Source organism: Hemibagrus wyckioides, linkage group LG27 (genome assembly GCF_019097595.1).
Source record: "Hemibagrus wyckioides isolate EC202008001 linkage group LG27, SWU_Hwy_1.0, whole genome shotgun sequence".
Classification (NCBI taxonomy): Eukaryota; Metazoa; Chordata; class Actinopteri; order Siluriformes; family Bagridae; genus Hemibagrus; species Hemibagrus wyckioides.
The window spans coordinates 13,527,881-13,555,101 of record NC_080736.1 but is presented as its reverse complement, the minus strand read 5'-3'; the positions used below and the strand labels follow the sequence as shown (position 1 = coordinate 13,555,101).

Sequence of the window (27,221 nt, the reverse complement as noted above, 5' to 3'; positions counted from 1 at the left end):
GAACAAATAGATGGGAGTGAGGAGGAGATGCAGACTGTGGTATGGTTTAAATTTAACTATTATTATTATTACAAAATATTTAAACTGATTGTTAATCTGAAACATGATTGCTGTTAAAATACCAATCTATGTACCAATCAACCTATCTTTGCCTCTCTTTCTATCTTGCACTAATTTCTCTCCTCTTGAGCAAATGGATTTAATCAGTGGCTGAAAACAGGTAAGCCATTCCTTGACGAGAGCATAACTGGAGCTCTTGACCTTCATACACACACACACACACACACACTTCTTAAACAGCACAACTTTACATTAGGTGCAGAATAGCAGATGGTCTACACCACACTATGTGGCCAGTAGAGAACAGCTAGAGCCCAGTAAGAAAAATAAATTAGGTCCTGTGGTATTAAACACAACCCAATTTACATCAGTTGCTGTAAAGCATGTGTGCATTTATCACAATGGGTCACGTTTTACTCCAAGCCTCAAGTGAGCAGTTTTTTCCCCTTCAAATCTTAATTATTTTGTTAAATACTTTGAAGCTATTGCATTAGGCAGAAATCAAAATGACAGCAGAGGGGGAAAAGGGTACTGTCTGTCAGATGCTTTGCAGTGATTTATAGGACCAACAGGAATTTAAGCATCCAATTAGAGTTCATGCTGCTAATTCTTCCATGGAACTGCATGGGTTTCAGTAATCATCAGGAACAAGACAAGTAATCAAATTGAGCACAAAAATACCCCTCCACCCAAGATAACCCCCTCCCAACCCCAACAGCTGAGCCTTCACACATCAGATTTATACCAGTAATTATTGAATGCAGGTCAGAATGTTTCCCTTTAATTATTGCTAAGCTCTAGAAAGTGACAGGATTCAACTTAAACATGTACCATGACTATAAATGAGTTACAGTGGAGGATTATCATTGGAAATTAACAACGTGTAGGTGATGACGAATGATCTATTCTGCAGAGAGACATACATTCATAAATACTCACTGTTTTCTTTGCACTTTATCATGAGTCCCACTCCCTATAGCTAGATAAGAAATAACATCAAGAGTCTTCGAAATCCTCTAGCTTTCCCCTAAATTAATGAAACTCTTTAAAGTTCTTGGCACCATATTTGTTTGCTTCACTAACCCACTTTTCCTCTTTTGTGCCGTCTTCCCACTGTTTCTTTCCTGACAGAGCGTGGAAGTTGAATTTATATGTGATAAATGAAATGCCATGCTTTTCACATACTTTTCCCTCCACTGGCTATAAACGCCTGCTAGCTACTAGCCCAGCACTCACAGAGGAAGTGGGAGGGAGAGCATGAACACACACACACACAGTTCATTCACAGTGCAGGAATCTAGTGTGTAGGACCCATAATTAGGAAGGAGCGTTCAGCCTCCAGACTCATAAATCTGGAGTGACCTCTAATATTCCATAGGCCCCAAGTTCCATCTCGGGCTGTGTACCCATGAGAATATTCAGTGATATGCACAAAAGCCAATGTTATTTTTCTCTTTCCCTCTTCTTTCTGTCTCTCTGTATATCTATCTCTCTCTTGTCTATCTCTCCATGTCCCCTCCCTCTCGGTAGCAGCATTGTGTGTTGATGATAACATGTTCACCGCTCTCTGGGCTTCTGCCCCTCCCAAATGAAGCTGGGTCCAATAAGCTGATTAGTGCTTAATAATCCCATTAAAAACAAAAGCACACGGATTGTTATGAAACTGCCCGTTTTCATCCAAGAGACAACAAAGCACAAACGCTGGCCAATTAATTCTGCTATTCATAAGTATAAGCAGGCAAAGGAGGATGAGAGAGACAGAAATTGATTTCACTGAGGCAACAGAGAGCAGAATTGAGGGATAGGCTGACTCTGATCTCTGAGCTTTAACATGTCTGCATGGAAGTCTGTAGCTGTTAACTGAGCAACAGCAACACTAAAGTAAAGAGCAGATTTTCTGTAAATATCATTTGAATTATCATTCATTTACATTTAAAAAAGTTTCCGTGAGAGAGAATAGATCTATACATGCAGATCCCAAACCTTCCTCTTTAATGGCGTTAGTCTATACTGATGTGTGTTATTGTTTCTGAGGTCATGCCCGCGGATACAGCTGGACTATAATGAGAGACAGAACATTCCTGCAAATAACCGCAACAATGTCCCCCGCTGTCTCTGTCCTGGCAGTGAGCGTTCATTTAGTCTCTGCACAGGGACCAAAACAGTGAGAGCTGCGGGGCTGTCATGAGAGGTCAGGGAATAACAGCCCAGCTCATCTGTCACTGGATTTAAACTTTAAATGTTATTGTATATCATATATAATTGTGTGTGAATTGTGTGTGTGTGAACTGTGTGTGTGTGTGTGTGTGTGTGAGAGAGAGAGAGAGAGAGACAGAGAGGCAGAGAGAAGAGTGTGTGAAAGCAAGCAACAGGGCTGAAGGGTCACAGACAGACCACGGAGCTCAGTCTCACCTGTTAGCTTGATTGAAATCGGCTGCGGTTGTGTTAGAGCGGTGTACACCCCCTGCCCTTCAAAACAACAAACCAAAACAACCATAAACCAAAACAACAATGAGCGAGTCATGAAACATAAAAAGTGATGAAAAAACATCATAACCAACTAACAGAGTAAGAGTCCCAAACACAAAGATATGACTATAAAATCAACATAAAATAAAAGAAACAAAATAAAGTAAGCTTCTCAACATATGAATGGTGTTATTCCTCATTGTGTGTGTTGATGTGTGATATGTGATGTGATCATGAAGAAGCACATAAGCAGGGCCATTACAAAAGCTGAGCAACATAATATTTTTAAAATAAAATATTTTTTGGAGATTATACAGAGACATGTTGTGAGTATGATCTATATGTAGCAGAGGTTCTGTAAATAAAAGCACACTTCATTTTTTAAAATTATGGGCCAGCATGTATAGAATTACTGTATAAACCTGGTTACTTTGGAGCTTATTTTAGTATGACCCTTAAACAGTAATAAACACTGATAAGGTCAGATCAAGCTGGTCCTAGTACTGGGAAAAAATGCAGCAATGATGAACTACAAAGATCAGTCCAGGCTGATGATACATCACTGAAACCATGTACAACACTGTCATCAATGTGTAAAATATGTGATTTTGGTCATGTGGCGTTCCAGGACTATTTCAAGCTAATGGAGTGTAAAAAATGTAATCCCAATCTCACAAACACCTCCATAAAAGATAATGGTTTGCTAACAGAGTGATTGCTACTTCACTATAGATCAGCTAAACTAATTATCCTGTAAATGTTTACCTAGCTTTCATAATAGGTTTGTTTTCAGGTTTTAAATCGAGGTTTCAGCATGTTTTGTGCAAATGTGACAAATGAACTTGGATCTCTATAACAAAAAGCACACACAGACAGTTCTCAGACCACCAATATGTGCATTGACCACAGGAGTACTGTACTTTTTTTTTTTTGCACCAAGTAGTACTATCAATTATGCTACTGACTGTAAGTAGCACATATAATAATAATAATAATAATAAAATTATTATTATTATTATTATTATTATTATTATTATTATTATTATTAATAATATTATTATTATTATTAATATTAATAATAATAATAAGTCAGTGACAGAAAACTAATGCAGTTATTTTATCACAAGTAGAACTATGGTAGGAACTATTAGTTGTGTTTTTCTCCCCTTTGGTTCTGAATATATGTTTCTCCATGTTGCTATATTTGTTCCAGATGCCTCAGATTTTCACTTGAATTCTGTTTTTGCTGAATTAGTTTATCCACAGTCAGCAGCAGAGTAAAATAAAGAACATTACGCATAATTTAGTCATGCAATTGCGAATAACACATACTAAGTCAAGTGGCGAGTTCTAAATAAGCTGTGTAATTCACCAATAACAGCATCTGAACTAGATAAATGAAGAGCTGTCAGTTGACATCTTAAGTGATTTAATATGATCTAACTTGACACTATAAGAATCATAACAGAATTTTATTCCCCAAAAAATGTGCAAGTTATCACTGTGAATAGAAAAGATACTAATCTCTGTCTCCAAATATCCTACTACTGCTGGTGCTTACAGGCAACCTTACTCGTGTATTCAGTTTTACTGCTGATTTCATGGCATATCATGATCTCATTATGGTTACACAAGAAATGCATCTTCTTCCCTCAGAGGCAGTGACCTATTGATGGTATTGAGCTGAAAGAATTGGTGGCCACAGAAAGCACATATGGTTAAAGACAACTGTTCCTGAAGCTTTACACTTCACTCTTTGTAGCTGATTAATTAATTGGGTTTTAGTGAGAAAAATCTCAGATGTATTACCAAACGGCAAATATTTCCACATTGATAATTGGAATGAGTTTATGACTGAGGAACATCACTTTAATAACTGGACATCCAAAGGAACATCTGAAATGTTATTTGTTTCTAGTGATGCAGAGCTTTTTAGGGCTTTAGAGCAAGCTGATTTAGCTAAATTTCCAAACTGATAAATGAATACCAGGTTCCTGTTCATTAAGTGCTCTGTTAAAATATAATTAAGAGTTTTGTTATCATAATTAGTGTAACTGGTAAATCACTCAATACCAGTGCAAGGGAGAAAAATTCCTGCAGCAGTGCTGCCAGCACAAAAGCGTGTCATTTCAGAGCTGACGCTGCTTCTGATACTTCACATTTTCCCATTTTCTCTCAGTGTCCCACTTGACAGCCCTTCTCTCAGAAGCTCTTCCTGATGTGCACGAGGGACTGTCAAATTGTCTGAGCTAGTGACTTCCTCATCACTCTGCTTGTCACAGTTGCCACCTCAGTATTAAAGATGTTCCTAATATATATTATAATAATATAATATAATATAATATAATATAATATAATATAATATAATATAATATAATATAATATAATATAATATAATATAATATAATATAATATAATATAATATAAGCCTGTTTTTTTTCTTCTTTTTTTGGGGAGGCTCTATGTTAAAATTTACTCGCTGGCTTCCAATTCATTTAGAGAATAGACAATCACACAACATACAGGCAATGGACCAAATGAGGTTTATGCTTTTTTATCAGACTGGATTTCTCTCATCAGTAACTTTTAGAACATTTTCAGAGCACAAACAGGCCAATTTAATTTAATGTAATATAAAAATATGCAGAAGAAATGAAAAATGTATAATTTGGGATAAGAGTAATATACCAATGCTGAGTTTCAACTAACGGGAAGTACAGAAACACACAAATACTCAGAAACATGTACTCACACACATGCACACAAACACAGCAAGTGAAAGATAAAGCATGCAAGATGAATTTACACACGGGAAATTAAATTCCATGCTCATCATAATTTGTTCATTCACTGATCTTTTCATTCACTAGACATAAACACATCACATGCACACTTGTACATCTTTTCTCTCATAATCAAATACCACAGTAAACACAGTATATGAGTGACACACTATGTAATACTGTGTGAAGCTGTGTCTCATACTGTGTGGATGTCCGTGACAGAATTTCTGTGTGTGTGTGTGTGTGTGTCTAACCTGCACAGTGTTGGCTTGTCTGTTTGAAGCGAGTCGCTGTGTGCCAGAGCCTCAGCCACAGAGCTGTCACTGGACACACGCTTCCTCTGAGATGTCTTCTGCAGCTCAGCAATCCTGCACAGAGGAAATAAGACTAGTAATAAGTCTCTATAACAAATGATGATAAGCATCTCTGGTGTTTGTCAGATAAGTTTGCAGAGATATCTCCTGTTGGTCTCAGTGTGGTCTGATATCAACATTGCACTCAGAAATGCTTAGTTTAGTAGCTTTTCATACTTCAGCTGAATCTTGAATTTGTTCCCATTTAATATCCTGCCCCTGAAAATAGAGTGACTGGTTATGCTTTCTCTTTTTTCCCCTCTTACGTTTCCCCATCTTACCAGCCTTAAAGAAAAATACACCAGCATACCCACATATGCAGAGAACACATCATATGTCTTGTTTAAAAAATTATGTTCCTTTGATTATGACAGTCACATTATGAAATAAACCTGTGGGAGAATCGGGAGTAGTATATTATACATGTATGGTGGTATGTGGAAAACTGTTGCGGGTCACTCCAACTTAATTCTGTCAAAGAGCCAAAAATGAAACAGCCAAAAAAGTCTGGGTTTTTCCACTTATATAAATGTTTCATCAAAATAATATACTTAAACATACAAAAGGTCAGTGCTTTTTATGAGATTCCTGGAGAAATGGGTTTTATGAAAATCACAGACTGGCTTAGACTTTCTGCAGAGACTGCATTAGGCAGATAAGGAGTCATTTTATCCAGTGTGAAATGTATAAACACTAAGAATATACATAGAAGATGAGCTGATTGCTAGAGAATTTCCTACTTTTTCAAGTTGATGTTTACATGCCACAACAAACTGGAATCAACCTAATACATTTTAAGTATAAAGCACTGTTACACTGGAAAGATGACAAAAAGAAAACTTCTAGTGTTTGAATGGGAATGAAAAATGGCATATTTATCCAAAAGACCAAAACATACTGAATTATTCTATGATTATGTTGGCACTGATGTAAGAGTGAACAGTTGAGCCAAGTGAAACAATGAGGTTTCTGTTCAACAAACACTGTGAATGACTTCTGCCTCAGTATATAAGACTAGAGGGACTGACACGAGTGAGACTGCTAATCAGTGAGTAGCATTTTCTTTGGGAGATTTCTTATTTATATATTTTATTTACTACATACTAAATTTACTGATATTTAAATCAAAAAGAATAATGACAACTAGCCATCACAACCATACCTGGGTCTTCCATAAACTGTTGTCTAGAACACAACTGTCTAGAATGTCTTTGTATGCCGAAGCAGTAAGTTTTGACATAATTGGAAGAAAAACTATTCCAGACAAGACTGATATGGAAGAACTCGAGTGGCCTGTACAGAGCCCTGACCTCAACCCTACTGAATTCTTCTGGGATAAACTGGAAAAACGAATGCACCCCAGATGTCCTCCATTCCAGATCTCTTCGCCTGATGTCAGTGCCTGACATCACCAAAGCTCATGAGGCTGAATTAGCAAATCTCCACAGCTGCATTTCCAAGTGCAAAGTATTCTCAGAAGTGGAGGTTGTTATGTTAGGTCTCAATTTCAAGGCATTCTTCAAGAGTTTTTCAAGGCCACCACACACACACAAACACACACACACACACACACACATATATATATATATATATTTAGAGCCTATGGGCATTATGGATGTAAGTTGCATTATTAGACTACCTTTTAACTGTCATCATCTGCATCAGCCTTGACTGTAGTCAGAGTCTGCTGCCTCACACTATCATACCACACATACCTCACTAACTGACTGAAAGGCATCTGGACCTAAACAGCTTGCTGTTTGCATTCAATCAATTGTTGAGAGTAAATGTAATTTCACATGGAAAAAATATGGACAATATATACAGCTTGTCTTTCTAGCATCTGATAAATATAAATGTGTTACTGTAACAAATCTTAGCTCTTGAAAAACATACCATTAACAATAACTTTATTTTTAACAAGATTAATTTAAGCAGAAACCAAATGGGTTAAAAGACAGTGTCTGGCATTGCAGATTTGCAATCCTGCAAGAAACTGTTTCTAAATCAATATTTTCAGCTGTGTTCCTTTCGATAAAGAGGAGAGCGGGTTACGAGCGATTTGAGCGATTTGAACACACACTGTGACATTAAAAACTTGATATCGATTGATTTTTGTTTTTGTATCTGTGCTTGAAGATGTATGATTCCATTGCAGCAGATTATTCGAGGGAGAGAATTGAGGAGGCGTGAGGGGTGTTAGAATGCATTAATATGCATTAATATACAAGATTTCATTTAACACATCAGTTCTGAAAAATCAGATGATGGTTTTTTTTTTTTTTTTTTTATATAGAGAACATTACTGTAGTCCTCTTTGTTTGGTCAGAGTACCTAACACTCACATCAGCCAGTGAAGTGCCACTACAGGCATAGAGTGCTCAGAAAATGACAGGCTGTAACTGCACTGTGAATTTGCAAACATCAGGCTACCAGTGCTGTGCTGTGAGTCTCTTATCCTCTTCATAAAACATTTTCCACCCCTACTGTCTCCCTCCCTTGACACCAAACTTTGTTCACATGACAGCCAATTTGGAGAGTGTTGCCTTCTCAGGTGAAATGTAGTCTGTGAGTGGGAAAGAGTGAATCTCACATCCTCTATACTGCACCATTAGATGTTAGCTGTTTAGGACTGGATTAAGAATGTTTTATTTGGAAATCAGATAGTTTCAGTTTAATAATGTTAAATAGTTTAATATTGTACATTACACGGTTTTACCACAGCTAGCTCACATAATTCTCTGTACCACTCTTGCCCACAGGCTAAGCTCACCTCTAGTCTTTTTGACAATTTCATATGCAATTGTGTGGGAGTTGAACAAAAGTATGTTGACTCAGTGTGGGATTAGTATTCCATCCCCCATGGTGATTGAGGGCGCAACGATCTGAAAAACAGACCTCTCTCTCTGACTCTTCTGCTCTCTCTTGCTCTCTCACACACTCTCTCTCGCTCGCTCTTTCTGTGTGTGTGTGCATGCGCGTGTATGTGTATGTGTATGCGTAAGAGAGAAAGAGTTGGATAGATTGATGCATTTCACACACACACACACAAAATGATACCCAAAAAGTGCAGAACAGACATGAAAAGCCAAAAGGTGAAACAATAAGAACAGAAAAAAGCCAAACTAAACTCTTCGTGGGTGTCTAAAAAAAAATGATGTTTCATGTAAAAAGAACAAATACAAAAAGTCAATATTTCTTTTAATGAATCTACAGAAGAAAAAGAAACAGCTTGGAGACAGTTCAATTTTCACACATGGTTTAACGCACTGCAAGAGTAAACTGCGAAGAACAAACATTTCACAACAAAAACATACACAAGGCACAGACACAGCATGGCATGCTATAACAACCATGCGATCTCTATTTAATATTTCCTAATGTGCTGCTAGATGCAGACATGATCAAAGCAGCAAAGCCACAAACAGACATTCTCCTTGGTTTTGATTAACTAGAAATCAGAGCTAAGGCTTAGGGCTTTCAGTTCTCATGCAGGAAGGCAAACATCCAAAAAAACAAAACACAGACAACACTTTCCGCAAACTGATAACAACAAGCTGCACGTAGCAAACATTCAGGCAATCAGTTCTGCAGTGTAGTATAGCCAGTCCTATTTCCACTCTTATGTACAACTGTGATGTACTTTTAACAAGCTACAGTTTAAGTTGTAGTTATAGCATTGGAAGACAGCTCATCAATATCTAGAGTGTATTTCGTATTGATTTTCTTCTGATTGATTTATTAAATTTCTATTTCCGCAGGCTAGTAACTACTAAAAGCAGCTGGGTGTTTTGGACTATATACAACTGTGCTCAAAAGTTTGCATACCCTGAAAGAAATTAATAAACATTGCAATTTATTTGGAAAATATTACTGATAATGCAAAGATTATTTTCTTATTTTAGGACAAAGGTCACGTGAAGTCATTAATTATCACATAGATGTTTGACTCCTTTTCAAAACCTAATGATAACTGAAGTCACCCAAATCATGGGTGACTGAAATTCCCTTTAATCATGACTATTAAAGGGAAGTTTCCACACCTGTGAATTGTAATTAGTGTCTGTGCATAAATAGTCAGTGAGTTTCTTAGCTCATGATGGGATGCACTGACTTGGCTGGATACTGCACCATGGGAAAGACAAAATAACTGCCAATGGACCTGAATAATAAGGTAGTTGAACTTTATAAAGCAGGAAAAGGGTATAAAAAGATACCGCAACACTTAAAAATGCCAGTCAGTACTGTTCAAAATCTGATAAAGAGGTGGAAAATAAGAGGTTCTGTTGAAACTAAGCCACAGTCAGGTAGACCAAGAAAGATTTCACCCACTACTACTGTTGGGACTGTGTGAGCTCCAGTGGCACAGGGAAGTTAGTCAAAATTGATGGTGAGATGAATTCAGCATGTTATCAGAAAATACTGGCAGAAAATTTGCTTTCTACAGCACGAAAGCTGGACATGGGATGCTCTTGGGTGTTCCAACATGACAATGATCCAAAGCACAAGGCCAAGTTGACCATTCAGTGGCTACAGAAGTTTTTTTTTTTTACAGAAACTGGAGGCATTTTGCCAAGAAGAATGGGTAGCACCTACCACCAATCTCGTGAACAATTATGACAAAAGACTGCATGCCATCACTGATGCTAAAGGGGGCAATACACGATATTAAACTTGATTCCTACAAGAAATAAAATAAATTTGTTTTGCCCTATCAATCATGTTTTCTTTAAAGAATGGTACACATCTTGCAAATTCTCCCAAGGTATGCAAACTTTTGAGCATAACTGTATATATATATATATATATATATATATATATATATATATATATATATATATATACATACATACACACACACACACACACACACACACACACACATATATATATATATATACATATTTCAGGCATACTTCCAAAATATAAACAAGTGAATCATTGAAAGCACCCTGATTAGGACAAAGCATGAATGAGTGTGCTAAATGCACCAACTTTTGTTTTGGCACATGCCAGATCCCAGTCCCAATTCATACCCCTGCTATGTGGTGCACTTGTGAGCCAAGCTGTTAAGTCACAGCTAGCTAAACGTTGTTCAAATCCAAATTAGAAAATGCTCATTTAAACGTAGCTGCAATTACATTTATCTTGACAGTTTAAATGCCATTATTATAAACATGTATTTGTAATTTTTATACACTGGCTGCCAAAATTTAAAAGAAAATACAAATTCCACTTGAGATTACATTTTCAATGTCTAAACTATTATGACTGTGGCATATTGAAAAAGCAATAACAATTTTTTTCTCCTCCACAGGCTACAACAAAAATAAAACAGTTTTGCAGCCTGCATTGGATTTTCACTCTCAAAGAGGTTCTTGTTTTGCCTGTATTGCCAGGTCACAGAAATTGGCTACATTAACCATACTGCAGCTAAAGGTTGTGCATTTTTATCAGTTTAGCAAGTGGAATAGGTAGGCTAGAGCAAATTCAATGCATGTAGAGTGTGGTTATGAATAAAATGCAGTGACTGACAGGTTAACTTAGACAATGGAAATATGTCACCCTTGAAATATTTAACCTTGGGGAATTCTAAATCTTGGGGTAATCTTGTTTGGTGTTTCACACTGCTTACACTTTATCTGGAGTTAACAATTAATCCAGGCTATTCATAATCTGATGTTTTACACTGTACATTTCTAAACCCTGAGTTAATGTCCTTAGTTGCATATTTGCTATCTCAACAACTATAATTGGACATACAGCATGTGGCTTGTCTCACACTTTCACATCAGTCTTTTTTCTGCCTTTTTACGTTTGTCATGTAGTTGACCATGTTCGTTGATATCCAGCTTCTGCTAATTTTTCTTTCAGTTCCAGATCTACTCAGTTAATTCTGCCTGCCATGCAGTTTGTCCTGAACAGATGTTTCTGACAATAACTGTAACAATAAAACTGTCTCCTCTTCTTTCCAAAAGACATTATTTTTTAATTTATCCCTCAAATGCAACAACTGGTTATTTCAGTTAATGTATAAAACATGGGACATGAAGCACACATTATTCAGTTTCTGTTAGGGTCTCTGCTGTTAAGCATCTAGACGTACATTCTAAGACGACATCAGTTCACACTGTACACCTTTGGCAGTGTAAGGTGGGGTTTACGCTGCAAAAGCCAAGCTAACTCTGCTTCAGTGCAGTTATAGTCCCAGTGTGAAACTTTCCTCTACTCAGAATTGAAAGTGAGCTTTAGAAAGGCAACCCAAAGATGAGAAAGACAGGATTTAGAGAGATGGGAATATTACTACTGATACACCATAGACTTTTCACACTGCACTTAACCCCTATAGCCAACAGCAATAATATTAGAAATACTGGAAAATGAAATATATGAAATAAAAACAGATCTTTGAGTGAAACTACTCATAGAAACTAGTTCTAGATTCTAGTGATACTAACTAGTTACATTTATTTAGAGAATTTAGTTTATTTATTATCATAGCTAGAGTTTTTTATTGACAAAATATGTAATGATTAGACACAATTTTAGGACAATGTTAAATTAACTATTAATAGAAAATGGCATGCTTTAAATCTGTGAAGAAAACCTGGAAACCCTGGTACATCCACCCGAAGCCTGTGAAGTTTCCAAGTCAGCATCACTACCACGGGTGTTAGTTAAAACTCTTCCAACAGCTCAAGAACCCCTTATATTTAGTGATATACTGTTTACATATAGTTTAAACTGATTTTGTCACTTCATTCCAATTTCAGAGTTGTTATTACAAAGAAAACATGCACGCATTTGCACTGGCTTATTTCCTGCATAAAAGTCCTGGAACTTTCACAGTCATGGTGAGGAAGAGAGGAAAGCGCACAAGGAAAATGATGTCATATTGATGTTCATTAGGGGATGATGTAATGTACAGCATATATTGACCAGCTCTGCCTCATAAAGCACCTTAGGCTGGAAATCCTGAGCTATGGTGCAATGTCTGCAGTTTTGCAATGATTAAGAGCCGCAGGGGAGTGAAAAGAAGCGCATGTTCAATAAAACCTACCCTACCTTCACCCGTTAAATTCAAGAGGAAATTAGTGATGAGTTTAGTTTTCCATTTGAAATCTGTTACATGGACCATTTTCTCATACAGATCAACAAAGGAGACTACACACGCAAACACCTCACTATTTTTTTTGAATACAGTTCTATGTAGGCTTTTATTAGATATTCCATTTCAAGCATAATCCAGCACAGCTACCCCACTGTTCTGTCTTTACAGCTTCAAACACACCCCCAAAACAGCAGTGGATGCACAAACAGCCAATATCTGTCTGGATGTCTCTGTCATCTATTATATATAGCTCCAGAATTATTAGCGCTTCATAAAGAGGGGTAAAAAGAATTATGGAAAAAAATGGCTTTGTGGTTAATTTTCTCATACTGATAATTCTAGGTAAATCCTATCCAAAATGTTTGTAATAAAATAAACTTGCAGAAAACATTGTCTTGTAATGAAAAGCACATGTGCAACAATTACAGCACTTATAGAATCTCTTAGAAACGGCACTGGTGTATGAGATATGCGCTGAAAGGAAAGGCTCTTGTATGGTACATAAAATGGCTCCCTAATGTTGTACAACTAGGCAGTATGGAATAAATCTACTTTACGCCATCTAGGCTATTTTCATTGCTTTAATGTTCATTATTACAGTTGTAATGTGCTAATTACCGGACTATAAATGTGTCTGCTGCTCAAGAGCTTGTACTACAGCTCATTAAATCTAAATACTATTAGAGCTATATTTAGCGCAATTTATGCACAGCTGACCTGGGTGTTGGAGAGGAGGGAGGAGACGAGGAGGTTGATGGGAAGGCAAATTTATGTTGAGCTGAAGAGATCTCTGCAGATGAGTCTACCAAGTCAGGCATGCCTGGTGACGTGCTCACACTCTCAGTCACTACCAGCTCAGGGTCCAAAATAAACAGCTCATCCTGAGAGATCTCAGTCACATAATGCAGATGTTCCTAACACACACACACAAAGAAATGTATTTATTTATTATTATTATTAGTAGTAGTAGTATTATTATTATTATTATTATTATTATTATTCCTGAAGGTTTCAGGAATCTGAGGCTATTTGTTTTTGAATTGTTTGGATTAAACCCATAATAATTTTTATACAATAATTGTAAAAACTGAATAATAAATCTAATAATTTTCATAATAGTGGGTTATAGTTTTAACAGCTATAACTAAATTAATCAGGGATTCATTTTTCTTGCCTATGCTTCACAGATTCCTGGGTGTCCCTTCACGCCACTTTCAAAACCACTGATATATAATAATTATAAAGTAATACTTACCTGTGCTCGATCAATCCTGTAGAATCGATCTGCTGTGGTTGCTTTAAAAACAGACAAAACAGGTCCAAGCTTTGAGCACAGAACCCATACCAAACCATACCAATTTTCCACAATTAGAATTGGCAAATGCATGTGTGACAGATGGCAGAGGAAACATTTTCTAAGTACATTTTATGACAAACATATTTTCAAAATGTTCATGTAATGCCCATAGTGTTTTCCTCTCTCCAGTTTGGCCCATACAATCACCTACTAACACAGACACTGATGGATATGGTTGGCTCGCTCGGTGCACAGTCTTCCCATTAGCACCAGGAAAGCTCACGACTGGATGTGGTGACTCTGTATTTATTGTTTTAAACAGAAACTGGTTTAATAAGAGTGATTTTCATGTATTTGCATAATGCATCTCACTGAAGGTCATGTTGCATTTTCAAATAATTGATTGATTAATGGATTCACTGATTTTATTAAAGTGTTGCAGTGAGTCAGGATGATGTAATTAAGGGAAAAAAAAGTAGTAATGGGACATTTAATACAGCTTTCAAAACATGTACATAAACATCCGCCCACCTCTGAAAACACACAGTTAGTACGACTGATACATCAGCAGGAAACGGAGGGCATTATAATCACAAACACGACCATATGCCTGAGATAAGCTTCAAAATATCACACTTTGCCATGGCTGCACCTCCCCCCTCTGCTCTATAAAAGAAAATAACAGGAAGCTCTCTGAAAATAGAGCCAGAAACTGCCCCAAGCCAAAGGGAAGAGAGTAGGTAGAGATGGAACAGAGGGTAGGAAATGGGACCGGGAGATGTTCCTCCAACCATCCTCCAAACTTAAAGGCACATGCTTTAACAGATCTCCCACTTGTTAAGACATCCAGCTCACCAAAAAGAGTTAAGAAGCAAACTGGACACTGACCTGAGGGGCAAATATCAGGCATTTTGGGCAGTTGTGATTCATCCTTGAATCTTTGCAAATTTAGTTGAAAGTTACATTGATTGTCTCACAAAATTGTCTTATTATGTTTGTGTTCCTGCACCATTTTTATGTTAAGGAATAGGCTTTTAATCAGAATAACTGTATTTGTTTTCAGTTTAACTCCTGATAGGAAAAAACAGCTCCAGTTCAATTCATGAAACATGAACCAAAGAAGGATTTCAGGCAGAATACTGATCGCTGAACCCACACTATCATTTACTTTAACATGCTGCACCTCAGAACACATATAAAACATATTTTTTATATTGTTTTCACAGGAAGATGTGTATGTGGTTGTAAATTGTAAAGGTTTTGCCATTTATTAGAACATTGTTTGTAAATTCATGTGTATATATAGAATGGTGTAGTCTCAAGGGTCCTCATTAGAATCTACCTGTTTAAACCCTGTGTGTATGTGTGTGTACCAGACTAGACCATCTACTCGCTTTGATCAGAATAGGAAAGAGACATTTAAAAGGAGAAAGTACCATCACGTAAGTGCAGACACTTGAACACACACATATAAAAGCTTTTATTCTAATAACCTTACTATTCATCTGTGATTCAAATGAAATCTAATCAAATTATTGCTCCTTGTGTGCCTGATAGTCTGGGGTATTAAGGTGTTATTTACAGGCATGGTGAGATTCTAAATGTGGTTGACAGTAATGCTACAACATCACCGTGATTTAATTTTTTGAGGAGCAGGATTGTGTTATGTGTAATGGTTCTGGAAAGCAGAATGGAGAGTCATGTAATAGCTCTGGTGTAATAGCTCTGGCTCTGGTGCAGAAGTCGCCGAGCTGGGGGGTGTACTGGAAAAATCATGTAGTGTGCACTAGGCTCAAGAAGATTCAGCAGAGAAGGACTGGATTAATGTTTTTGGCCAGAGGAATCGCCTTTGTTCTGGCTGAAAAGAGGTTGGGGCTCTGTTGCCGCCTCTGACTTTGTTGAGGCAGTGCAGTATTGATCGCGATGTTGGCTGCAATGGTTATAGCTTTGGATCTAAAAGTTCAGGTGAACAGGCTGGTGTTAGCTGTAACACCTCTTGAAATAGGTCAGCCTTTGCTCAAAATTGTCAGAGGAGTTGTGTAAGGTTGGTAAGTATGATTCTGGTAAGAAAAAAAAAAAAAAGAAAAAAAAGAAAAAAAGAAAAAAAAAACAAACAAAAAAAAAAAAACGCCCACCCAGGTAGAGAAACTACTGGTAGCTCAGTGGTTAAGGCTTTGGGCTATTGATCAAACGCTTGAGAGTTCAAATCTCAGCACTGCCAAGCAGCCTCTACATAATTACCCTCAAATTATACCCTGTCTAAACTGTATCAATTCATTCAAGTGTCCATTAAATGTGAAAATGTAGATACTGTTGGTGAAAAGGTTCTAGACAGCAGAGCTATGTTGCCTAGTATAAATTTAGATGCTGATTCTGTTGTCGAGGTAGTGCAGTGTTAGTTGTTTTGTTGGCTGTATAAGTGATAATGTTGGCTTTAAAACCTCAGGAGCTTTGGACAAAGTTAAAATTCATTCCAAAATTTCTGAAAAGCTAAGGACTGGCTAGTACGGTTCTCGGTACAAATTCTGTCAGCTATAGGTTCAGGACAGCAGAGTTAATTTGGCCAGAATGATTTTGGGCATAGCAGTAGTTAGTGTTGGCTTTAAAGGTTGTACAGGGAAATAATGTTCAGGAGAGGAGGGTGGAGATTGGCTTAATGGTTCTGGCCAGAGGGCTGGTTTTTGCTCTAATGGTTCTGGAAAAAAAAAAACAGGTTGCTTTTGGCTTAAAGGGTTCTGGTCAGTGTACATTGTCAGGTTCATCTGAGGTCTGTTTCCATGGAATTAGAAAACTCCTATTTCATGCTGTAGATGCAGTAGTTAATGCTGGGTGTGTGTGTGTGTGTGTGTTTCCATGGCTTTTGCTCCATGAGAAATGAGTAGAATTAGAGCCAGTCTGGAGATGGCAGGGGGAGAACACCCTATCGAGTCCATCATGTCAGACATCTAATTAGTCTACGAAAACAGAATGTCTCCCTCTCTGCTTCTGTCTCCTCCTCTAACTTCCCCTTCTCTGGCAGTAATGCTGGCTGGGTAATGGCCTGCTCATTAGGGCAGAAATGTCAGTGAATATTCTCTCCTCAATTTGAACCTTTCTTAACCTTTATTTAATTATGGTTGGGCCACTGAGCAAGCTTGCTGTTTTTTTCAAGACTGAGATGGTGAGACAGGGCTGTCATGTTATACCAACTCTGGAGAAGCAGAGGGGTTGTAATATTTACATAACATAACTCTCGCTTTCATTATCCTTGCATTGTAGCACTGATCTGAGAGCTAACATCATGTACCTCCTAACCTTTCAGAACTGACCACTTCCTTCGTTTTTTTTTCTAGGAAAAAAAATCATCATAATAAAGGAATAAAACATAAATCTATCCTGCATCCTAGACTAGAACAACAGCACCACCCCTACACAAAACCACACTGAACAACTGAAAACAATGAAAGAAAGAAAGAAAGAAAGAAAGAAAGAAAGAAAGAAAGAAAGAAAGAAAGAAAGAAAGAAAGAATTTAGCCTACTTTCTAAAGTAAACATGGAAAATTAATCCTGAAGCATAAAAGGCGAGCGTTACTTACAGTCCAGAAAACACCACTTTGGTGACAATCTCTGACATGACAGCGTTTTGGTTTTGGTCTCATCACCTTCCTGCATGACAACAGTAGACAGGAGAAAAAAAGAGAAATATTGAGGGTTTATTATCATCTGTAAGTTTATACTGCAAAAAAGTTGATTTTGTGGTACATTGCTTCCTGAAAACTAAACAACTACCTAATCTAAAAAAAATCTAAACATGGATTTGATTGTTCAAACCCCTTTTCAGTGTAAACTGATTTGTTCACACATCTGACTAACATGTTTCACACTGAATAAACAAAAACCAGAGGAGCCACGTTATAACAAACACAATACCAACACTACCGACCAATATGCATCACACAAACACATGCACATGCCTTCATACAACAAATACACAACACAATAGAACACAGCACAAAGGCAAATTCCTCATCCCACAAACATCAATCACATCTGAAGAGCCCTTAGGAACAAGGCGGAAGGACTAAGTGTTGTTTTATTAAATAGATCTAGACAATAAATGCAAATACTTTAAATGCAAAATATTAAAGTGTTTAAAATGAATTAAAGCATTTAAAATGCAGGAAGTTCAGCTTGCACAGTAAATATTCATGTGTGGGAGTAAGAGCAGTAGCAGAGCATGGCTTCTGAGGCAGTAGTGAGGGGAGGTGGGGAGGGGGATAAAAATGAGGGAAGAGATTACGCTCTGCTTGAGACCAAACGGAAAAGCTTTTTTCCCTCCTGAAAGACAAACATCTGTTTTCCAATTCAGACTCTTACTCAGAGGAATAGAAAACATCCACCAAATATCCTGAGAGTCACAGTCAGGAGCACAGATCTTCTGCTTCAACAAGCTCCTTTGTGTTCAATCAAACTGTCGCTTGTGTGTCGACTGTGTCCCTGTGCGAACAATAATGGGCTTTTTGTTTTCCAGGCTTGTTCCTGAGATTGCTCCGGGTCTGTCTCACATTCTAGCTATTTCACCCACCTGCAGCATCAGTCGCTGGAGAGATGGGTGACATGACACAAAGTCCTGCAGGATATAAGAGATCCCAAAATGCACACACACACACACACATACACACACACACAAATTCCTAAAAACCCTGATTAAATACATGGACATCACAAACTCTTGTCTCCAGGATCCATTCTACACATCATATTATAACCAGAACTGCTCAAGTCACACGTGAATATAAATATGTATCCACCCCCACATGCATATACATACAGCAACACACACACACGAGACATGAATGCTCAGAGTTCATGTAAAAGTGTGTCTGTGTGTGTGTCAGTGTGAGTGTGTGTGTGTGTGTGTGAGAGAGAGAGAGAGAGAGAGAGAGAGAGAGAGAGAGAGAGAGAGGATGAGTATGCAAAATGAATTATCAAATAAATACCCAGCTGCACTTCAGAAACCTCTAATAGCAACATATTTCACACCCTATTTACCGCCTGGGGTCCTTGATTAACATCAGCAGGGAAGGGTGTGTGAGTGTGTGTGTGTGTGCTCCAAAATAAAATAATTAAAAAAAACATTCTAAGTCAAATTAAACTAAAATATCTCTGATTTTAAAGCATTACAAAAATGTTAATTATGGCTGAAATCATGGTCTATTATTAGCTTTCAAAGGTAATCAGAAAAAAAGCTTAGCACTTAGCTGAAAAATTACATTAATTATAAAAACTTATAAATTATTCTATGACATTAGCTGTTCTTGTAATCAATATTACAACATATAATCATTTAATTCGGGGCAGATTAGTGAGATCTTTTTTCCCCCTCACATGCATAAAGGTGCCAGACTAAAGTGCTGCGTCTGCTTTACTGAACTAGTTTGTCTTTTTAATCATTCTCATCCATATTAAGTTTTAAGACACACTGAATTTAATGATATAAACAGATTACTGCTATGACAATATCAGAATCTCCAACTAATTAGGTGCCTCTGTGTAACTTTTAGCAACACTTGGATAGTTAGAATGTGGATTTTCAGCTTGGCAAGGAACACTGGGGTATACGTGAATGCAACCAAGAAACACTGGTACATCCGTAGAGAGCTGAATGACCAATTAAGAAGACTCTGAAAGTGTGTGTCAACGAGGCACGGGGAAGCAGAGGAAACAGGAAACATTTGGCTGCTTTTTCTCAAAAGTAAAAGCTTTTCTAGTGAAAAAGAGAGAGCTCTTGCTATAAATGTGTATGAACGGGAGCCAACGATCGATAGAGAAGATACATTAAAGTAATGAAAAAGCCTGGCAAGAATAAGTGTGTGTGTGTGTGTGTATGTAAAGTACTCCATTTGAGCATGTTTTTGGAACAGCTGGCAATGCAGTCATGCTGTCATGCTCTCAGTTTAAGGCTGAAAAATAAACACGCTTGTCTTCCCTGTGAAACATTTATATGCATGCTGGCAGTAATAAATGGCCACTAATATTCAGCTCAAAAAACATGATCCATGGAGGTTTCATTTTTTTTATTATATCAATATAATACCAATACCAATCTGCCAATTTAATTACTTAGTAATTTGAGTAAGTATGATATTAACCGCCCATAACCATCATAATTCAATATAGTCATATTTATGTATTATTATCTGTTCAATTGTTCAGAAGGTGTTGGTTACATTTCTATAACTTCAGCTCTACAAGTAGGTTTATATTTTCTCAGACACAATTAACTCCTTAACTATGTTTCTGTAACATTATCTTATATTGCAATTATTTTAAATGTTGTCCATGCCTCTATCTAAAATAGAAAATGGCCTTTTTCTTTGATGCTTTGTAGCTAACATAATTACTACCATTTGTGGAACTGCCATTTCTTTCTTTTCACTATCTGAAGAAACAAGACTACATAAGCCTTGTGTTACTGACTGGATATTGTTAAATAGTTCTGTCCATTTTACCCAATTTAGCATTTTATTTTTTTCCAATGCGGAGACTGCCTATGGGTAAGAAATGAACAGCCAGGCTTAGTGCAGGATGCAGTAACCATGGAAGCACAGGAGGCGAGTCAGAATACCACCGGGGAAAAAAGGTTGAAGGTTCTAGTTGTATTTTCAACTCTTCTTCACTGATGAATTGCTGCGCTAACTTTTAGGTGTATACTGCCGCTTGCTGTAGGCGTCTTGAGAGACTTCCAAGTATGTGGGCTTCGGTGTTGAGGTGCCTATTACTTAATCAGTTATTAAGCAAAAATACCTATTCTAGTCCAGTTAAATAGATAGATAGATAGATAGATAGATAGATAGATAGATAGATAGATAGATAGATAGATAGATAGATAGATAGATAGATAGATAGATAGATAGATAGATAGATAGTAACACAGCCAGCAGTGAAAGCTCCACATCAGGAAATGATGTTTTGAATGAAATAATGTTTAATAATGACTTGTTTTGTTTAGTTGGAATGGTGCAAGAGGAAGAAGGCAAGAATGGAATGAAATCTTACCTAAATTTCTACAAATTTACTAGAAATGCTTCACACTGACTCATTGATCTTCTCTTTCCTTAATAGTGCATCTCTGTATAATTAGTACATTGATGGACATGTGATTCACACTCAAATGATTGAGACCTGACTAGCATTTCTATGCAAAATATAGGTAAAGCTTAAAAATCCTTCACCAATGCATTGTCTCTTTGCATGAGATTTATTTTATCATACACAACAATTCTTTCTCCAGACATATTTCCCTCATCTCCATGTCAGTCTTTCTCTTTCGTCATCTTCCGTTTAATTCCTTCTCTATTTTATTTTTTCTCTTTTTTATCTTACTTCCCCAGAACTCCCTCTATCCTGTGCTTCCTCTCTCTTTCCCAGAACTCATTCCTTCCACATTCTAACTTTGTCACTTTACCTCTTGCAGTTTCTCAATCTGTACTCGACAAGTTTCCAGGTCACTGTCTCCAGGGATGACGATGATCCCCAATGGGATTGCTGAGAGATAAAGAGAGAGAGCAATAGAACAAGAGAGAGAGAGAGAGAGAAAAAAAGAAAGAGAATTCCATCATTCGCTTGATAAATGGTCTGTGTTCTGTGCTGTTACAATACATGTCCCAGGTAAACAAGTGTAAAAAATGTAAGAAGTTTTAGTTGCCTGCATACTGACTAGACTAAAAAATGTGGCTTATTAACACAGTGTAATAAAGTGTTTTATTTATCTTGTTAAATACAATAATTTACATGTAAATGCATTACTTTAGATTTAAGCATGCATACACAAAGACTGTTGAAACTACTTGCCCACCAGATAAGATAAATAAAGAAAGAAAAAATTACCTAATATCTCAGACATATCTGCTTGCCCTGGGCTGCTAGGCTACTGATTCGCCCACCACTGAAAACACACTCTATTACTTAAGGGGTTTAGATTCCATTAAAGTTTAATCACAAATCTGCTAAGAAAATTAAAGGGGCTACATGCTGGATTAAAAAAAAAAAATAACAAGGCCTTCTCATCCAGAGCCTGTGACTGCTGTTGATAGTATCAGTTCTTCTAAGCAAAGGTTTGCGAGCTCATGACATTTATTAATGCATTTTCGTGATAAATGGTGTGAGAATTAAGATGGCTTTGAGGAGGCCACTTCAGATAAGCCTGGAGAAAGCACTTAGTTACCAAGCAGTATATAATGGTTCGTTTTCTCATCATAACCAGGAAACGGCATACTAATCAATAGATATTGCATTTTTGATTAATGGAAGCAATCTTTCTTTTCATAGAGCGAGTTATTATATCCTACTCGCTCGAAACTAATGCACTGCTCGATTTGGACACAGAGGGACATTTCTAAAAGGAGATTCCTAATGGAAAATAGAAGTCAACAGCTGGCTGAACTCGAACCGGCACTGACTTTTGAGACATTAAGAGCTGATGATGCAGACGTCAGATGCCACGTTGGATTTTGAGGGGAAAAAAAAGAAATATTTCAGAACCAGGAAGTAAAATAGCTCTGATTCGGCTGGTCTGAACAACATGAATTCCGGCATCCTTTAGAAATATATGAAACATTAGCAGTTTTCCTTTTCCTGTCTGATTTATACCTTTACTGACCGCTTCTGACTAGTTTGATGTTTGCAGCACTCTGAATTACTAGCGCACATGTTCAGTTTGTTTCAGTACACCGTTCTGGCAAGAGCCGAATGCTTGTTTGGTCCAAAAATCCTTAATCTATCCCTTATAGTTTTTAAAATTCTTCTCTCTTGTTGTTGCACTAGGTACAGGAAGCTGTTAAGGTTCCACTTTAGGCAAATTTTCATGTGATAAACAGTTCTCACTTATTTTTGGGTGACGATTACGTGCAGTATAGCGTGAACAGTACACTGATTCTGGGATTCTGAAACGGTGCAGAGTGCACTAGCCTGTAAGACTCACTTTTATCACTGTAAGCCCTTTTCTTGTATTGGATTATATCTGTCTCACTGGGTAAGTCACTCTGCATTAAAGCTCCAGTCAGATGTAAATGAAAGTGGAAGAGCCAAGTTTAACTGGGTTTACTTCTGTTGTTGCAGTGGAAGAAGTTGTTGATGATGTTCCTGTAGGAGGTTCTTTATTTTAGCCATGTGTTTAGTCATTTGTGAGCTATTATATTAATATGTGAAATGATAAGATTGCTTTTAGAGAACCGCAAGTCGTCCAATCAAAGAGAGAACAGAGAGAAGGAGAGCTCTTTACTGAGGAATGTTCGGTTGCTTAGCAACATCAGAACAGGCATGCTCTAATTTAATTCAGGCTTGTTCTTTTTTCCTCTTTCGCAATCCCTCTTTCTCTCCCAATCCCTGTCTCCCTTCCCCACTTTTCCATCTCTCTCTCTCTCTCTCTCTCTCTCTCTCTACCAGCTTGTTTCCAGTGTTGTGTAAGCTCTTTAGAGGTGTGAAGAGTGTGTGACAGCACCAGAGACAAGAGCCAGATGTTTTTTTTTTATGTTCATTATCAATGGAAGCCAGGACAAAGAAGAGCTCAGAGCTCTGGCTGTGACATGGATATTATTTTTCTGAACACTCAGCACAATACTGTGCTGTAGTTGATTTGTTGTAGTTTTGTAGCCTTTTGTAAGTCAACATTAACCCACTGTCTCAAAAGCAGCTCATATGTGTTTGTGTATGTGTGTGTGTTTGTGTATATTTGTGTGTGTGTAGGTGGGTGGGTGTACATGTGAAAAGGGTTGATGCTGTCATGTCCTGACATCTAGTGTTGGAAAAGAGAAAAGTGCAGAAGTTATTTAACAAATTTGTATAATTTCACATTTTTTGATTGTATAGTGGACCAAGTACTGAGGTCTACTTTGTACTGTGAGCTGCCAGATTATTAGATGGGTAATGCATGTCTATTAACCACAATTACTGGTCACAACAAATATATTGACTGAATATATGATTGGTGATTCATAAACTGCCCCTCAATCAAGCTTTGTTAGAACTGTATTTAAACAGAAGAGAACACATGCTTTATTATTACAATTATTACTCCTTCCAATTTACTTCTCCACCTTGTTTGTTGGATTAGATAGATAGACTGTAAATAACTAATCTTTTACTGAGCATTCTCAAAAGCTCCAACTAAGCATGAACTATGCTTTAGGGATGTTAGACTAGTATGAAGGGTACACAGATTTTCAAACCCCTGAGTAACCCTACTGATCTGAGAATAGTCCACAGACCAAAAACATCAAGGAGACAGATTTGCTGTGATCAGAAAATGACCACTGATTATGAAGTAGAGGACAGTTAAAGGTCTGTCCATGAAATGAATGTATTTCCTTTGTTCCACAGTAAAAGAAATGTAATAAAAATGCACAATTTTACAGTAAATAATAATAATATGGTATTACAACTTTTGTTACAAAATTTGTTTAGAATTCACTGTAGTATCTATTATATGGTAATCAATGACACAGCTTGTGTATCATAGCCTGAATTGTACACAGTGCTTATAATTTCAGTAAAATTGCTGAATCTGCAATAAAATACTCACTGCTAGAGGTGGCTTATTAAAAGCCTCACAGGCCCCATTTAGGCCCATTATTACTACACCTATTGGTCAAAAGTTAACTGAAAAATATCCTACTGTGGCAGGAATGACACTTCCCCACATTTTCAGTTGAGGAAGAGCATCAGATAAGACAGTTAATGGTTGCCAAATTGGGCTGGTTTAAAAACCACCAGTTATGCTCAAACGTAAACTGAATTAAAGTGCAGACAGTGTGTCTGATGTACTGAGCCATTTCTATTGTACAATAGACTGGGAGATGGGGGAAAAAAAATGTGGCGTCTATAGTGTCTGTACATCAGACATCTGTGTGCACTACAGTAAACTTGTTTCCTATGAAAAGACCAAGCTTCTTCTTCTTCAAAAAAGAAAAAACTGCCTTTCTTTTCTAATGTCTGAACTGTTCTGTTTCACAGTTTTGTGTGGTTTCTGGAATGTAGTTAGGCTGGAAAGTTCTTCTGAAAACTTGCTTCTTGGTTTAATGATACCAGATCTTCTGTATTCATCTTGTACGCTAACAACACGGATGTAGTAGATATGTCTAAAACCACTTCCACTGAGCTGACAGACTGTACGCTGCATAATAGCCTATAGTATACGTTAAGCAGGACAGCCTTTCAAAACCTGCCCCAAGAAATTTACAGTCGTGAGCTTGATCTTATATGTCACAAGAAAAATTGACCTTTAATCAAATAATATCTGCTAAGTGGTGGTCCAGTTTGAGATCACATACCATGTGTAAAGTTCCTCTAATGGACAAGGTAGGTGAGTGGGCATGTGCAAAAAATGTGGTGAATTGAAGAAAGTGTGCGTGTTTGCACTTACAAGCTTCTTTAAGCTTGTCTTTGTGGTAATGAAGATCTTCATAGGCATGCATGCTGATACGGTTCACTCGGATCCGTAACCTTTCTGGGATCGGCTGCTGACTGTAAGAGACAGAAAGAGACAGTGACTGATCACTGACAAACACACTTGATTACTGATTAACACAAATAAATCAGCAAGAGTAACATAAGCAGACACATCACAGTAAAACACATCACAGACTGATTGTGTTCAGTGATATGTCCCTATATTATGTGTCTGTTGGTCAGTGCTACAGAATGGCGGCGTCATACCCTGACCACACAATCATTACAGTGAGATTATTAGCCCCATTTCTAGTATTCTCATCTCAAAGGTAAATTACAGCACATTATTGGGTAAGTTGATACCAGACTAATCATAAAACCACTTGCATATAGCATTTACAGAACCACAAAAAAAAGAGAGCAGTGATAATTTCCTTTATCCAGACTTGCCACTGATTTAGAAACAAATGGAAATGTGAGAAAATAGATAGCAAGTATCATCAACACAGAGTAGTGTGTGAGCGACTGTGTATGGTTGTGTAGCTCACTCATTAAGCAGGGGTATAGAGGTCCTTCTCTTGGTTTTTTGCACCATGTTGGCCTGGTTTCTGAGCGAGATCTGGATGGTGGAAGGAGCCAGCTTGCATGGCTCTCCATCCACCTGCATGGGGATTGATTTATAGGTAGTGAGGGTCACCTCACGACACTGATTAAGCCTTTCACCATGACCTCCGACCTGTAGCGTTGCCTAAAACAACAGCAAGATTGGCAAAATATTTTCAATAACATTGTAGCCAAATAATTTTAATTTCCATAACATTCACTTTGGTTTATTTCCATTACTCCAGAAACTGGAGTAGTTACGCTTTTATGTGCATTTTGACTCTTTATATATAGTCAGTATTAAAGATACAGTATGTTGTTGACAGTTATGTAACACCAAATCCCATTCCTTACATCTAAACCAATGCCCCAAAAACACATGCATGTGTAGTGCCTAGACTAGAACACCTAAAAGAGGGAATGTCAAATACTACAGAAATGTCTAGACAGACAAAAACAAATGCACCTTAAAATAAGTATTTGTACTTAATGATTCACTATTCGGCTATTGCACTTGAGATATTATTTCATGTATGAATGTATGATTTGCCAGCTGAGAATCATTATGTTTGCTTTACTGATTTAAGTGTTTCATTTTGAAGTGCATATTTATTCAAGTACCAGTGACGTCATGGTGAAACCAATGACCTCGATGCAACCGTCGTCATGGCGCTGAGGCTCAAAGTCATGATGCTCACTTGGGTTTCCCCATGGCATTGTGCCAGCACAGTATCTAGACACACACACACACACACCACACACACAGAAAAGACTGTAAGAAAGAAAGAAAGAAAGAAAGAAAGAAAGAAAGAAAGAAAGAAAGAAAGAAAGAAAGAAAGAAAGAAAGAAAGAAAGAAAGAAAGAAAGAAAGAAAGAAAGAGGAACCGGAGCTTCTTACCTGGGAATATTGAGGAAGACCAAACACTGCAGCTTCAGCTCTTGGACCTTAGATGTTAAATCTACACCGTCACACTGATGGGGAAAATATAACACAAGTCAGCACGAGGTTTTGGACATTGTCATACAGAGTGATTGTTTTTAAACCCATGCTTGATTAACTGGCTCTATGCCTAAAAAAACAAAATAATTTTTGCATAGACATAACCACTAGCTTACCA

General features: G+C 37.3%; 1 protein-coding gene across 10 annotated transcripts in view; it reads right to left on the bottom strand.

Annotated features, from left to right (window-relative positions):
* Nucleotides 1-27,221, bottom strand: part of dgkza (diacylglycerol kinase, zeta a) — a 119,032-nt gene that overhangs the window by 15,319 nt on the left and 76,492 nt on the right. For 6 of the 10 annotated variants that reach the window (XM_058382034.1, XM_058382026.1, XM_058382030.1 and 3 more), the window contains 11 exons: nt 27,002-27,075; nt 26,725-26,836; nt 26,049-26,248; nt 25,475-25,575; nt 21,521-21,600; nt 18,638-18,682; nt 17,649-17,718; nt 14,032-14,072; nt 13,494-13,690; nt 5,567-5,680; nt 2,473-2,529 (listed from right to left, as the gene is read on the bottom strand). In XM_058382034.1, the coding sequence (XP_058238017.1) occupies nt 2,473-2,529; nt 5,567-5,680; nt 13,494-13,690; nt 14,032-14,072; nt 17,649-17,718; nt 18,638-18,682; nt 21,521-21,600; nt 25,475-25,575; nt 26,049-26,248; nt 26,725-26,836; nt 27,002-27,075 (1,091 nt within the window). The remainder of the gene's footprint in view (nt 1-2,472; nt 2,530-5,566; nt 5,681-13,493; nt 13,691-14,031; nt 14,073-17,648; nt 17,719-18,637; nt 18,683-21,520; nt 21,601-25,474; nt 25,576-26,048; nt 26,249-26,724; nt 26,837-27,001; nt 27,076-27,221) is intronic. The other 4 variants (XM_058382028.1, XM_058382031.1, XM_058382035.1 and 1 more) reach the window with 2 other exon arrangements.